Source organism: Cervus elaphus, chromosome X (genome assembly GCF_910594005.1).
Source record: "Cervus elaphus chromosome X, mCerEla1.1, whole genome shotgun sequence".
NCBI classification, from domain to species: Eukaryota; Metazoa; Chordata; class Mammalia; order Artiodactyla; family Cervidae; genus Cervus; species Cervus elaphus.
In genome coordinates, this window is record NC_057848.1 from 116433346 (window position 1) to 116448875 (window position 15530).

The 15530-nt window shown below is 40.2% G+C and overlaps 1 protein-coding gene across 1 annotated transcript in view; it reads left to right on the forward strand.

Annotated features, from left to right (window-relative positions):
- The first annotated feature begins 323 nt into the window (after positions 1-323).
- The window catches only part of LOC122690450 (zinc finger X-linked protein ZXDB-like), a 59503-nt gene continuing 44296 nt past the window's right edge, over positions 324-15530 (forward strand). The window contains exons 1-2 of the mRNA XM_043897419.1: positions 324-387; positions 2675-2856. Coding sequence (XP_043753354.1) covers positions 324-387; positions 2675-2856 — 246 coding nt within the window. The remainder of the gene's footprint in view (positions 388-2674; positions 2857-15530) is intronic.

The window sequence follows — 15530 nt, forward strand, 5'->3', positions numbered from 1 at the left end:
ACCTGACTGTGAGAGGCAAAACCACAAATATTCCAGAAGACAAGATAGAGAATAGTTCCATAACCCCAGGACAGGGACAGATTTCTTAAAACAGAAAAGCACTGGCCATAAGCAGAAGAATGATAAACTTTGACTATGTCATCATTAAGTATGTTATATAATTAAGTATGTCTTAATTAAAGTCTGTTCACAAAGCACAGCACAAAAGAGGAAATACGAACAACAAAACGTAGGATTATTTTAGCCACACTTATAACTGGTATTGAAAACACATAAATAACTCACTGGATCAGTAAGAACAAGATGGAAAATAGGATAGAAAAATGGCGAAAGAGTTGTCCATGAACAGGCTTTTCATAGAAGAGAGTGTCCAAAAGGTTCATAAAGGTGAGAATGTGCAAAAACTTCATAGCAGTGATAAACAAGTAAATTAGGTTTTGGCAACACTTGGTGTAGATGAAGATGTGCAGGCAGAGAAACTCTCTATGGTGCTGCTGGGATTACAAGTTGTTACAAACACTACAGAAAACAATTTGTCACCATGCAGAAAAGCTGAAGATATGTATGACTATGGGCCAGTGCCTCTGTTCTTGCAAGTATACCCAAAAGAGTTTTAAACATGAGCCCTGTGAGAAACGCCCAAGAAAGTTCATTGCACCATTGTTCATAAGAAAAAGCTAAAGGCATTGTTAGAAAAAAATATAGCTAAAAGCATCCCAGTGTTCACACAGTGTAGAACAGTATAATCATGTCAAAATTACTTTGCTAAAATCATGCACTGGAATGCTAGTCAGTGATGGAGACAGAAGATCTAAGGCTACTAGGAACAAGATGGACGAATCTCTCAAATAAATATGATAGAGTGAAAGAAGCAGGCCATAAAAGGGAGCATGCCGTATGATTCCTGTGATACAACTTCAAATAAACTGTATTGCTTAGGAATGCATACAAAAGTTGTAAGGTCATGTTTTTTAGAAAAGCACTGAACTGATTATCATAAAGTAAGATCCATAGGGGAGGGTGTGGGTTGTGATTGGGAGTAATACCGGTGGCTGTATTCTGGAAGGCTGGCAATGGTCTGTTTCTTGACCTTTGTCCTGGTTACAGAGGTGTTGCTTTTATAAGGGCATTATTTATCCCTGGTATTATCTAAACCTGACATATATGTTTTATGCACTTCTCTGTGCCTCAGATTTGAAAAAAAAAAATGCTTCCTCCAAAAAATGTAATAGAAAAAATATGTGATGTAGAAATTTTGATGAGGTTTGAACTGTTATGGATGAAAAACTTGATCTTTTAATCAAGAGATTAGCAAGTGTCCATTATCACTAAAAGAGGAGAAAGAAGGGATTATTTAAACTGTCGTTTAGTCACTAAGACATGTCCGGCTCCTTTGCGACCCCATGGACTGTAGCTGGCCAGGCTCCTCTGTCCGTGGGATTTCTGGAGTGGGTTGCCATTTCCTTCTCCAGGGGATCTTCTCGACCTAGGGATGGACCTGTGTCTCCTGCATTGGCAGGTGGATTCTTTACCACTGAGCCACCAAGGTAAACTATAGCTATCCCACAATCTAGTCATCACTTGAAACCTTTCTCTTCCCAGATAATTCACCCTGTATTTATATCGATTCCCAACTCACTGATGACAGACAAATTGGAAGATCATCATCAACATTAATAAGATTATTAGGCATCACAGACCAAATCCATTACAGTGAGACTAGGCCACCACACTTAAATGCAAGCAGGCACACGGAGGCTACTGGGCAGGCAAAAGGCATCTGTGCCTTTTTCTCAGGAGAGTCCACTATAGTAACTTAGGGTTTAACCTTGTCACATTTCACCAATGCTGTTGTCCAGAGACCTCCACATACTGGAGGATCTAGAGTAACCTGAACGATGTCCTCACCACGCTGTGAGATTGGACATGAAATTTACCACGGTGTACCCAATGGTAGAAGAGCAAAGAGTTGGTTTAGGTCGTGCACCTTATGGGGAGAACCCAGGAGTAGGCTGGGTTTTCCAGATTTCAATATAAATTGCTTCATCCTTTAGGCCTTGCATTTCTCGGCTCAACAGTGCTACTCTGTTTTGACGTCACCTCTTACTCTGCACCAGCAGGATGAAAAATTTAACTATGGTCCTGAGGACATTGCTCAAGACAGTTCTGAATGTGGAAGGAAAATTTTTAAAAAGGCATCATTTTCCACTGTGTATTCTCTCGGGAATTTTGTCACCTATCAATCCAGCCATCCATCCAATACACAATGTTTAACATACGGTAGGTGCTAACTGCCATGCTTAGCACTGGGAAGGGCTGGGGTGTGTGTGTTTATACCGTGTGGTATCGATTTATGTAGGTAGATACCTAAGGTATTCACTCCAGCACTTTTTTCTTTTTATTAGTTGGAGGCTAATTACTTCACAACATTTCAGTGCAGCACTTTTTATTGAAGTGACCTGCCGCTTCCCCTGTATCTCAGAAGACCTCCTTGATTTCCTACTAATATTAACAGTGGAACTTATTTATGTATACGAGGCTCTGCCCCTGGGAGTTCTATTCTGTTCTGGAGACCCAGTACAAGAATATTTAAATCACGGTGGCGTTAAACACGTTTTAATATCTGATAGGACCAGTTTCCGCGCAGTGCACATTTTGTTTTTTCCCCTTTCAGGAAGGTGTTGGGGCCCGCGGCAGGGGGCGGGGTTGCGCCTCCTCCGCGGCTCTGGTTCCAGTGGAGCTTCAAGGACGCAGAGATGGGAATATCCCAGGCTGCTCTCGGCTTGCGGCACCCGACAAGATGGCGGCGGCGGCGGCGGCGGCGGCGATGACTTCTTTCTGGTGCTGCTGGACCCGGTGGGTGGAGACGTAGATAACGAGGGCGCTGGTCTTTGCGCAGGGCCCGTGTGGAGAGGGGGAGGCCGCGACGGGCCCAAGGCTCCTGGGGTCGAAAGCGGCGCGAACCCCGAGGGCCGCCCTGCGCTGGGCCCCAGCTGCCTGTCGGCTGTCCCCGCCCCAGACCCGGATCCCCGCCCCAGGCCTGGGCCCTGCCAGAGGCCCTCATGGGCACAGTCACCATTCACACCCAAAACTTGCTGTCTTGCTTGGAGAACAGCGTCCTCACCCTGGCCACGCCCCGACCGCCAGCCTGGGTCACCTTTTTGCCACATCCTTGCCAACATTTGTTATTTCTGTTCTTTTCGATGCTAGCCATTCTCACAGGTGAGGTAATATCTCATTGTGGTTTTGATTTGAGTTTCCCTGATGATTAACGATGCCGAGCATCTTTACGTGTGCCTGTTGGTCATCTGCATTCCGTCTTTGGAAAAATGTCTGTTCAGTTCTTCTTCCCATTCTTAAATCAGAGCACTTTTGTTTGTTTGTTTTGATGTTAAGTCATTTGAGCTGTTTATATATGTTGGGTATTAACCCTTTATTGGCTGTGTCAATTGCACATATCTTCTTCCATTCAGTAGGTTTTGTTGTTGTTTATGGTTTTCTTTGCTGTGCAAAAGCTTTTAAGTTTAATAAGGCCCCAGTTGGTTTATTTTTGCTTTAGTTTCCTTTGCTTTAGGAGAGGGATCCAAAGCACTATTGCGATTTATGTCAAAGAGGGTTCTGCCTATGTATTCCTCTAGGAGTGTTAATAGTATTCAGTCTTCATTTGGATCTTTAATTCACTTTGAGTTTATTTTTGGATATGGTATTAGAGAATGTTCTAATCTGATTCTTTTACGTGTAGCTCTCCCGTTTTCCCAGCACCACTTGTTGAAGAGACTCTTTTCTCCATTGTGTCTTCTTGCATCCTTTGTCATATATTAATTGACCATACGTGTGTGGATTTATGTCTGAGCTCTGTATTCTGTTTCATTGATGGATATGACTAGTTTTGTGCTAGTACCATACTGTTTTGCTTACTATAGCATTGGAGTATAGTCTGAAGCCAGAGGATGATTCTTCCAGCAGTGTTCTTCTTTCTCAAGACTGTTTTCAGAATATACCATATCTTCTTTTTTTCATTAAACTGTAGTTGATTTGCAATACTGTGTCATTTTCAGGTGTACAGCAAAGTGATTTAGTTTTATATGTGTGCATGCACACATACATATAAATCACTCTCTATATAACTATATATATGATTATATATATATATACACACACACACACACACACACATATATATACTTTTTCAGATTCTTTTCTAGTATAGACTATTACGTGGTATTGAATATAGTTTCCTCAACTATACAGTAGGTCCTTTTGGCTTATTTGTTTTATATACAGTAGTGTGTATCTGTTAATTCCAAATTTTCCCTTCCCCCTCCTTTCCCCTTTGCTAACCATAGGTTTGTTGACAAAGTCTGTGAGTATATTTCTGTCTTGTAAATACGTTCATTCATATCATTTTTTAAGATTCCACTATATGTGATATCATGTGATATTTGTCTTTCTCTGACTTGTAGTACTTCATTTAGTATGATGAGTTCTAGGTCCATCCATTTTGCTGCAAATGGCATTATTTCATTCTTTTATATGGTAAGGAATATTTCTTTATCTATATATTTGTGTATATGTATATGTATTTATACATGCCATGTCTTCTTTATCCACTCACCTGTTGATGAACATTTAAGTTGCTTCCATAACTTGGCTATCATAAATAGTGCTGCTATGAACATTGGGGTGCATGCACCTTTTCAAATTAGAATTTTAGTCTTTTCCAGATATATGCCCATGAGTGGGATTGTTGGATTACATGATAATTCTATTTTTAACTTTGTCAGGCTACTACATAGTATTTAACTTTGTCAGAACACTACACAGTGTTCTTTTTGGTGGCTGCACAATGTACATTCACAGTGTTCTCCTTAGTGGCTGCACAGTGTACATTCCCACCAACAGTTTAGCAGGGTTCCCTTTCCTCCACACCCTCTCTACCATTTATTATTTGTAGATTTTTTTGATGGTGGTTATTCTGACTGGTGTGAGGTGAGACTTTGCTGTAATTCTGATTTGCATTTCTCTAATAATTAGTGATGCGAACCATCTTTTCATGTGTCTGTTGGTCTTCTGTATGTCTCTTTAGGGAAAATGTCTATTTAGGTCTTCTGCCCATTGTTTGGATTGGATTGTTCATTTTTTTTTTTTAATATGGAGTTGGGTGAGCTCTGTATATTGTAGAAATTAATCCCTTGTCACTCACATCATTTTTTTTCATTTATTTTTATTAGTTGGAGGCTAATTACTTTACAATATTGTAGTGGGTTTTGCCATACATTGACACGAATCAGCCATGGATTTACATGGAATCCCCATCCCGAAACCCCCTCCCACCTCCCTCTCTACCCGATCCCTCTGGGTCTTCCCAGTGCACCAGGCCCGAGCACTTGTCTCATGCATCCCACCTGGGCTGGTAATCTGTTTCACTATAGATAATATCCATGTTTTGATGCTGTTCTCTCAAAACATCCCACCCTCGCCCTCCTCCACAGAGTCCAAAAGTCTGTTCTGTACATCTGTGTTTCTTTTTCTGTTTTGCATATAGGGTTATCATTACCATCTTTCTAAATTCCATATATATGTGTTAGTATGCTGTAATGTTCTTTATCTTTCTGGCTTACTTCACTCTGTATAATGGGCTCCCGTTTCATCCATCTCATTAGAACTGATTCAAGTGAATTCTTTTTAATGGCTGAGTAATATTCCATGGTGTATATGTACCACAGCTTCCTTATCCATTTGTCTGCTGATGGGCATCTAGGTTGCTTCCATGTCCTGGCTATTATAAACAGTGCTGCGATGAACATTGGGGTGCATGTGTCTCTTTCAGATCTGGTTTCCTCTGTGTGTATGCCCAGAAGTGGTATTGCTGGGTCATATGGCAGTTCTTTTTTAATATTTCCTCCCATTCTGTAAGATGTCTTTTCATCCTGGACATGAATTTGAGCAAACTCTGAGAGAGCGTGAAGGACAGGGAAGCCTGGTGTGCTGCAGTCCGTAGGGTCACAAAGAGTCGGATGTGACTTAGTGATTCAACGACAACAACAAATGGTCAATTAATCTATGATGAAGGAGGCAAGACTATACAATGATGAAAAGATATTTGATGTCTTTTCTTTGATGGTTTCCTTGCTGTGTAAAAACTTCTAAATTTAATTAGGTTCCATTTGTCTCTTTTTGCTTTGCTTTTGTTTGCTTTCGGAGGGGAACCAACCCCCCCCCCCCAAATAAATAAAAGATTGCCGCGATTTATGTCAAAGAGTGTTTTGCCTATGATTTCCTCTAGGAAGTTTAATGTATCTGGTTTTCTTTAATCCATTTTGAGTTTATCTTTGGAAATAGTGTTAGAAAATGTACTAATTTGATTCGTTTACATGTAGCTGTTCAGTTTTCCCAGCACAACTTCTTGAAAGTGACTGTCTTTTCTTCATTGTATAGTCTTGCCTCCTCCACCATAGATTACTTGACCATTTGTTGTTGCTGAGTCACTAAGTTGAGTCCAGCTCTTTGCGATCCCATGGACTGCAGCATGCCAGTCTTCCCCATCTTCGCTATATCCCAGTGTTTGCTCAAATCCATGTCCACTGAGTCAGTGATGCTATCTAACCACCTTCCCCTCTGTCACCCGCTTCTCCTTTTGCCTTCTATCTCTCTCAGGATCAGTGTCTTTTCCATTGAGTTGGCTCTTTGCATCCACTGGCCAAAGTGTTGTAGCTTCACCATCAGCATCAGTCCTTCCAATGAATATTCAGGGATGATTTCCTTTAGGATTGACTGCTTTGATCTCCTTGCAGTCCAAGGATATCTCAAGAGTCTCCGCCAGCACCACAATCAAAAGCCTCAGTTCTTTGGTGCTCAACCTTCTTTATGGTCCAGCTTTCGCATCTGTACATGACTACTGGAAACACCATAGTTTTGACTAGAGGAACCTTTGTCAGAAAAGTGATGTCTCTGCTTTTTAATACACTATGTTATACAGTGGAAGTGAGGAATAGATTTAAGGGACTAGATCTGATAGCCAGAGTCCCTGATGAACTATGGACGGAGGATCGTGACATTGTACAGAAGACAGGGATCAAGACCATCCCCAAGAAAATGAAATGCAAAAAAGCAAAATGGCTGTCTGAGGAGGCCTTACAAATAGCTGTGAAATGTAGAGAAGTGAAAAGCAAAGGAGAAAAGGAAAGATATACCCATTTGAATGCAGAGATACAAAGAACAGCATGGAGAGATAAGAAGACCTTCCTCAGCGATCCATGCAAAGAAATAGAGGAAAAGAATAGAATGGGAAAGACTAGAGATCTCTTCAAGAAAATTAGAGTTACCAAGGGAACGTTTCATGCAAAGATGGGCACAATAAAGGACAGACGTGGTATGGACCTAACAGAAGCAGAAGAGATTAAGAAGAGATGGCAAGAATACACAGAACTGTACAAAAAAGATCTTCACCACCCAGATAATCACGATGGTGTGATCACTCACCTAGAGCCAGACATCCTGGAATTTGAAGTCAAGTGGGCCTTAGGCAGTATCACTATGAGCAAAGCTAGTGGAGGTGATGGAATTCCAGTTGAGCTATTTCAAATCCTAAAAGATGATGATGTGAAAGTGTTGCACTCAATATGCCAGCAAATTTGGAAAACTCGGCAGGGGCCACAGGACTAGAAAACGTCAGTTTTCATTCCAACCTCAAAGAAAGGCAATGTCAAAGAATGCTGAACTACCACACAGTTGCACTCGTCTCACACGCTAGTAAAGTAATGCTCAAAATTCTCCAATCCAGGCTTCAGCAATACGTGAACCGTGAACTTCCAGATGTTCAAGGTGGTTTTCGAAAAGGCAGAGAAACCAGAGATCAAATTGCCAACATCTTTGCAAAAAGGTAAGAGAGTTCCAGAAAAACATCTATTTCTGCTTTACTGACTATGCCAAAGCCTTTGACTGTGTGGATCACAGTAAACTGTGGAAAGTTCTGAAAGAGATGGGAATACCAGACCACCTGACCTGGCTCTTGAGAAACCTGTTTGCAGGTCAGGAAGCAACAGTTAGAACTGGACACGGAGTAACAGATTGGTTCCAAATAGGTAAGGGAGTATGTCAAGGCTGTGTATTGTCACCCCACTTATTTAACTTAGATACAGAGTACATCATGAGAAACGCTGGGCTGGAAGAAGCACAAGCTGGAATCAAGATTGCTGGGAGAAATATCAATAACCTCAGATATACAGATGACACCACCCTTATGGAAGAATGTGAAGAGGAACTAAAGAGTCTCTTGATGAAAGAGGAGAGTGAAAAAGTTGGCTTAAAGCTCAACATTCAGAAACCTAAGACCATGGCATCCGGTCCCATCACTTCATGGCAAATAGATGGGGAAATAGTGGAAACAGTGGCTGACTCTATTTTTGTGGGCTCCAAAATCACTGCAGATGGTGATTGCAGACATGAAATTAAAAGACGCTTACTCCTTGGAAGGAAAGTTATGACCAATTAGTCAGCATATTAAAAAGCAGAGACATTGTTCAACAAGGTCCGTCTAGTCAAGGCTATGATTTTTCCAGTAGTCATGTATGGATGTGAGATTTGGACTATAAAGAAAGCTGAGTGCCGAAGAATTGCTGCTTTTGAACTGTGGTGTTGGAGAAGACTCTTGAGAGTCCCTTGGACTGCAAGGAGATCCAACCCGTCCATCCTAAAGGATATCAGTCCTGGGTTTTCACTGGAAGGACTGATGTTGAAGCTGAAACTCAGTATTTTGGCCACCTGATGTGGAGAGCTGACTCAGTTGAAAAGACCCTGATGTTTGGAAAGATTGATGGCAGGAGGAGAAGGGGACGACAGAGGATGAAATGGTTAGATGGCATCACTGACTCAATGGACATGAGTTTGGGTGGACTCCGGAAGTTGCTGATGGACAGGGAGGCCTCATGTGCTGTGGTTCATGGGGTCGCAAAGAGTTGGACATGAATGAGCGACTGAACTGAGCTGAAGTAGGTTTGTCACAGCTTTCCTTCCAAGGATCAAGCATCTTTTAATTTCATGGCTGCAGTCACTGTCTGTAGTGATTTTGGAGCCCAAGGAAAGAAAATCTGTCACTGCTTTCACCTTTCCCCCCTCTATTTGTCATGAAGTGATGGAACTGAATGCCATGATCTTAGTTTTGTTTTTTGTTTTTTTTTTTTTTTTTTTGAGGTTTAAGTCAGCTTTACATTCTCCTCTTTCACTTTCATCAGGAGACTCTTTGGTTCCTCTTCACTTTCTGCTATTAAGAGTAGTCCTATCTGCATATCTGAGGTTGTTTATATAGGTGACTGGTTTTTTCTCTGGGATTTCTATTGTGATCCCATGGTCTGTATTTCTGTTTTGGTGCCAGTACCATACTGTTTTGGTTACTGTAGCTTTGTAGTGTGCTGTGAAGTCAGGGAGCCTGATTCCTCTAGCTCCAGTTTTCTTTCTCAAGATAGCTTTGACTGTTCAGGGTCTTTTTTGCTTCCAAACAATTTGTAAACATTTTTGTTCTATTTCCATGAAAAATATCATTGGTAATTTGGTAGAGACGGCATTGAATCTGTTAGTTACTTTGGGTAGTGTAGTCATTTTCCCAGTATTGATTAATCCACTCCAAGAACATGGTATATCTCTCCACCTTTTTGTGTCATCTTTGATTTCGTTTGTCAGTCCTTATAGTTTTCTGAGTACAGGTCTTTTTTCTTCTTAGGTATTTTTATTATATTTTTTATGTGATGTAAAGTGGGATCATTTCCGTAATTTCTCTTTCTGATCATTCGTTGTTAGTGTATAAGAATGCAAGAAATTTCGGCGTATTCATTTTATATCTGGCAGCTTTACCAAATTCAGTGATAACATCTGGTAGTCTTCTGGTAGCATCTTTATGATTTTCCATAGTTAATATCATCTCATTTACAAACAATGACAATTTCACTCCCCCCCCTTTTTTTATTCCTTTTATTTCTTTTTCTTCTCTGATTGCCTTGTCTAGACTTCAAAACTATTTTGAGTGGTAGCGGCGAGTGTGGCCATCTCTGTATTGTTCCTGGTCTTAGTGAAAATGCTTTCAGTTTTTCGCTGTTGAGAATGGTGTTTGCTGTGTGTTTGTCTTTTATGTCCTTTATTGTGTTGAGGTAGGTTCCCTCCGTGCTCACTTTCTGGAGAGTTTTAATCATAAATGGTGTTGAATTTTGTTGAACGTTTTTCTGTATCTGTTGAGGTGATCATATGGTGTTTGTTCTTCCATTTGTTAATGTGGTGTATCACATTGAGTGATTTCCATATATTGAAGAATCCGTGCATCCCTGGGATAAATCCCACTTGATCATGGTGTATAATTCTTTTAATGTGTTGTTGATATATGTTCTAGAGAGGTTTTATCATAAATGGATGTTGAATTTTGTCCAAAGCTTTTTCTGCATGTACTGAGATGATCATAGGGCTTTTACTCTTCAGTTTGTTTCCGTGGTATATCATAGTGATTTTTTTGTGGATATTGAAAATTCCTTGCACCCCTGTGACAAATCCTACTTGATCATGATGTATGATCTTTTTTAAAGCATTATTGAATTTGCTTGACTAGTATTTTGTTGAGAATATCTTCCTCTGCAGTTTTTTGGAGTGGTTTCAGATGAATCAATATCAAGTCTTCTCTAAATGCTTGGTAGAATTCACCTTTGAAGCCTGCGTCCTTGTTTTGTGGGAGTTTTAAATTACTGATTCAATTTTGTTATTGGTAACTGGTGTGTTTTTATTTTCTGTTTCTTCGTGGTTCAGTCTTAGGAGATAGTACCTTTCTAAGAATTTGTCTTCCTCTTCTATGTTGTCCATTTTATTGGTGTTGAGTCCTCATTGCAGTCTTGTCATCCTTTGTATTTTGTAGTTTTGGTTGTAGCTTCTTTTCTATTTCTGATTTTTTGATGTGGGCCCTCTCCCTTTTTTCTTCATGTGTCTGGCTCAATGTTTATCGATTTTATTTCAGCTTCATTTTAGTTTCTAGTTCATTTATTTCTGCTCTGATCTTTATGAGTTCTTTCTTACTATAATCTTTGGGTTTTGTTTGCTCTTCTTTCTCTAGTTGGTTTAGGTGTAAGGTTTGGTTGTTTATATTAGTTTTTTCTTTTTTTTTTTTTTTTTTTTTTGGTCTCCTGAGGTAAGTTTGTGTCACTAAAAACGTCCCATGTTAGAACTGTTTCTGCTATATCCCATACATTTTGGATTGTCATGTTTTCATTTTCAGTTGTCTCTAGATATTTTTTAGTCTCCTCTTTAATCTCTTCAATGATCCACTGGGTGTTCTGTAACATATTTCTTTAGCCTTCATGTGATTTTGTTGGATTTTCTCCAGTTTTTTTTTTTGTTGTTGTTGTTTGTTTGGTTTGGTAGTTGATTTCTAGTCTCAGAGCTCTGTGGTCAGAAAAGATGTTTGTATGATTAAAGTTTTCTTAAATTTACTGAGGCTTCCTTGTGGCCTAGCTTGTGATCTCTTATAGAGAATGGTTCATGTTCATATAAAAAAGAATGTGTATTCTCTTGCTTTCAGATGGAATGCATGCTCTCTATGTGTGTGTGTGTATATATATATGTGTGTGTGTGTGTGTGTGTATATATATATATATATATATAAAGATAAAACTAAGAGCATTTAATATGTAATGTGTTAATTCCATCCTGTGTCTTCTTATTCATTTTCTGTCCAGATGATCTGTGGGGTTGATATAAGTGGGGTGTAAGAGTGTCTTAGTATTATTGTGTTAGCGTTGATTTTTCCTTTTATTTCTGTTAGTATTTGTCTCATATATTGAGGAGCTCCTTTTTGTGTGTATATATTTGCAATTGTTATATCTTCTTGTTGGACTCATGCTTTGAACATTATGTAGTGCCCTTCTTTGCCTCTTGTAGCAGTGTGAAGTATATATTGCCTGATATAAGTATGGGTTCTCCAATTTTTTAAAAATTTCCATTTGTTGGAATACCTTTTTCAATCACCTCACTGTCAGCCTGTATGTGTCTCTAGATCTGAAGTAAGTTTCTTGTAGGCAGTGTATATCCAGGTCTTGTTTCTGATCCATTCAGCCATTCTGTCTTTGGCTGGAGCATTTAATCCATTTATATCTAAGGTAATTATAGATAAGTGTGCTTTTCTTGTCATTTTGTTAATTGGGATTTGTTTTCCTTTTTTGTCTTTTGTTCACTTCTCTTTTGGTTTGATGACTATAATTAGTGTTATGTTTCTACTACTTTTTTCTTTTTTGTGTTTATATCTATTATACATTTTCGACTTCCAGGTATCATGAGGCTTTTTTATATCAGTCCATATATATACATGATTGTTTTAAGCTGCTGATCTCTTAATTTCAAACACATTTTAGAAACCTTGCATTTGTACTCTCCTCCCCTCATGATTACTGTTTTTGAAGTCATATTTTGCATCTAACTGCTTTGTGGATACCTTAACTGCTTATTGGGGAGACAGTAGATTTTACTCTTTTTTTTTTATTCTCTTTTGGTTAATCCTCTAAGGGACTTCCTGCAACTCCTGGACTTGGGTGACTTTTTCCTTCCTCATGTTATGAAAGTTTTTAGCTATTATCCCTTCAATTATTTTCTCGGGCCCCTTGTCTCTCTTTTCCTTCTGGGGCCCGTGTAATGTGAATATTAGTGCACTACTCCAGAGGTCTATTAAAGTGTCCTCATTTCTTTTCGTTCTTTTTTGTTGTTGTCATCCAGTGGTAGTGATTTTCAGTACTCTGTCTTCCAACACACTGATCCATTCTACAACATTTAGTCTACTGTTGATTCCTACAGTAGCTATGAATCCTACTGTAAAAAATTCCTAAGGTATTTTTTATTTCACTTATTGTATTCTTTATCTCTGTTTGGTTGTTCTTTATATTTTCTAACTTTTGTTAAAAACTTGTAACTTCTTATCCTTTGCGTTCATTCTTCTGAATTCTTCTGTTATCTTATTATCATTACTGTGAACTCTTTTTCATGTAGATTGCCTATCTCCACTTCCCTTAGTCCTTCTTCTGGGTTTTATATTTTTCCTTCATCTGGAACATATTCTTCTGCTGCCTCATTTTGCCCAAGTTGCTATTTGTGTTTTCATATATGTGGTAAGTAGCTACATTTCTTGATCTTGGAGAAGTGGCCTTATGTAGGAGAGGCCTTATGTGTCTCAGCCATGCACTCCCCTCTCAGCACTCGTGTTTTATGATCTAGGGGTTCCCCCTAATGGGGCTGCATGTGTCCTTCTGTTGTCGCAGGCTGACTACATAGATGGTCTGGTAGGCTTGGTTGACCCCAAGTCCCATTGGTTATGAGGGCCTGCTTTGTGCAGATGGTGCTGGTTGCTGTTCATCAGAACTTGGTCACAAGTGCTTGGCTGTAGAACCCCAGGTGGCTCTGGGGCTAGTGCTGACTCGCTGGTGAATGGAATCAGGATCCCAAAGACTTTAGGGTTGTTTCCACCCAAGGGCAAGTGAAGTCATGTCCTGAGGACCGTATTGGACTACTGGCAGGCAGGGATCTCAGAACTCATTTCAAATCTTTGCTGGTTGAGGGATCCTGACAGAGTGGGATTTGGGGTCCAGGAAGTCCTCCACTTTGTGTTGGCCTGATAGTGGACAGAGCCAGGACCCAGCTGTCCCCAGGTTATGGTCTGGCCTACTATTGCCAGACTCAGTGTGTAGGATCGTAATTGTCTTGTTTCTGCTGTCTGCTCCTTTGTGGGTGTGGATGCTCTTGGGGCTAGTGCAGGCTTCCTGGAGCAAAGGGCCAATGCCTATCCACTGATGAGTGGAACTGGGTCTAGGCCTATGGAGGGCAAGGCCATGCCTTGGGGCATGTTTAGATGACACGGTGGGTACAGGAGGTCTTTAGACATCCTCTCTGCTGATGAGGGATTGTGTCCCCATTCAGTTTGCTTTTTGGCCTGATGTGGACCATCACTGTTGCCTACAGGCTGCTGGGTGGGGCCAGGTCTTGGAGCTAATGATTCAAGGTGAAGGTGGAAGCCACCAGCAGCAGTGTTCAAGTAGTTTACTGTTCCTAAATATGTCTGTCACCAGTGTCCATGTCTGAAGGGTGAGCCATAGCTGAACCCTGCCTCTCCAGGAGACTCCCCAAGAGAAGCAGGTAGTTTTGGCCTAGGCTTCTGCCAAATTACTGCTTTTGCCCAAGGTCCCAATGTGCATAATATTTTGTGTGCACCTTTTAGGAGTAGAGTATTTCTTTCTCCCAGTCCTGTGGGGTCCTGTAATTAAGCCCCACTGGCCTCCAAAGCCAGATTTTTTTTTTTAAATCTCATCTATCCAGTGATGGACCCCTGGGCTGGGGAGCCTGATGGGGGGCTCAGAACTCTCTGTCCTGTGGGAAAAACTCTGCAATATATTGTTGTTATTGTCCAGTTTGAGGGTTGCCCACCTGGGACATATGGGATTTGATTATATTGCCAGTTCACCCCTTCTATGCATCCCCTTGTGGTTACTTCTTTGTGTCTTGTTGTAGAAGATCTTTTCTGGAAGGTTGCAGTCCATTTCATTAATTGTTGTTCTGCAGATAGTTGTGACTTTGGCGTGCTCATAAGAGGCAGTGAGCTCAGAGACTTTCTACGCTGACAACATGGCTACTCTCTCCAATCATCAGTCATCTGTTGATGGGCCCTTGGATTGCACTGATTCCTTGGCTATTGTAAATAGTGCTGCCATGAATATTTGGGTACACGAACCTTTTCAAAATAGTGTTTCACTTTTTTTCCTACCATATATCCCCACAAGTGGATTTGCTAGATCATACGGTAGTTCTATTTTTAGTTTTTAGAGGAATCGCCACACTGTGTTCCAACAGTGACTGCACCAGTTTGCATTCCCATCAACTATGTTGAAGGATTCCCTTTCCTCCACACCCTCTGTAGGACTTATTGTTTGTAGATTTTTGGATGATAGCCATTCTGATCAGTGTGAGGTGATACTTTGTAGTTTTGATTTGCAGTTCTCTAGTCATTCGTGATGTTGAGCACTTTTTCATGTGGTATTTTGCCATTTGTGTATTTTCCTTCAAGAAAGGTCTATTTAGATCTTTCATCCATTTTTTGGGTGGGCTGGGTATTCAGTTGTAGGAGATGCTTGTATATTTTGGAGGTTAATCCATTTTCAGTAGCTTTGTTGCAAGGATTATCTCCCATTCTGAGGGCTGTCTTTTCATTTTGCTTATGGTTTCCTTTGCTCTGCAGAGGTTTTTTAAGCTTAATCAGATCTCACCAATCAAAATTTATTTTTATTTTCCTTACTCTAGGATGTGGGTCAAAAAAGATCTTGCTGTAATTTATGTCAGAGAGTGTCATGTCTATGTTTTTCTCTAAGAATTTTATAGTATCTGGTCATACATTTAAGTCTTTAATCCACTCTGACATTATCCTTGTGTAGCATGTTAGGGAGTGTTCTTATTTCACTGTTACATGTAGGTGTCCAGATTCCCCACCACCATTTATTGAACAGATATTATTTTCTTCATTGTTA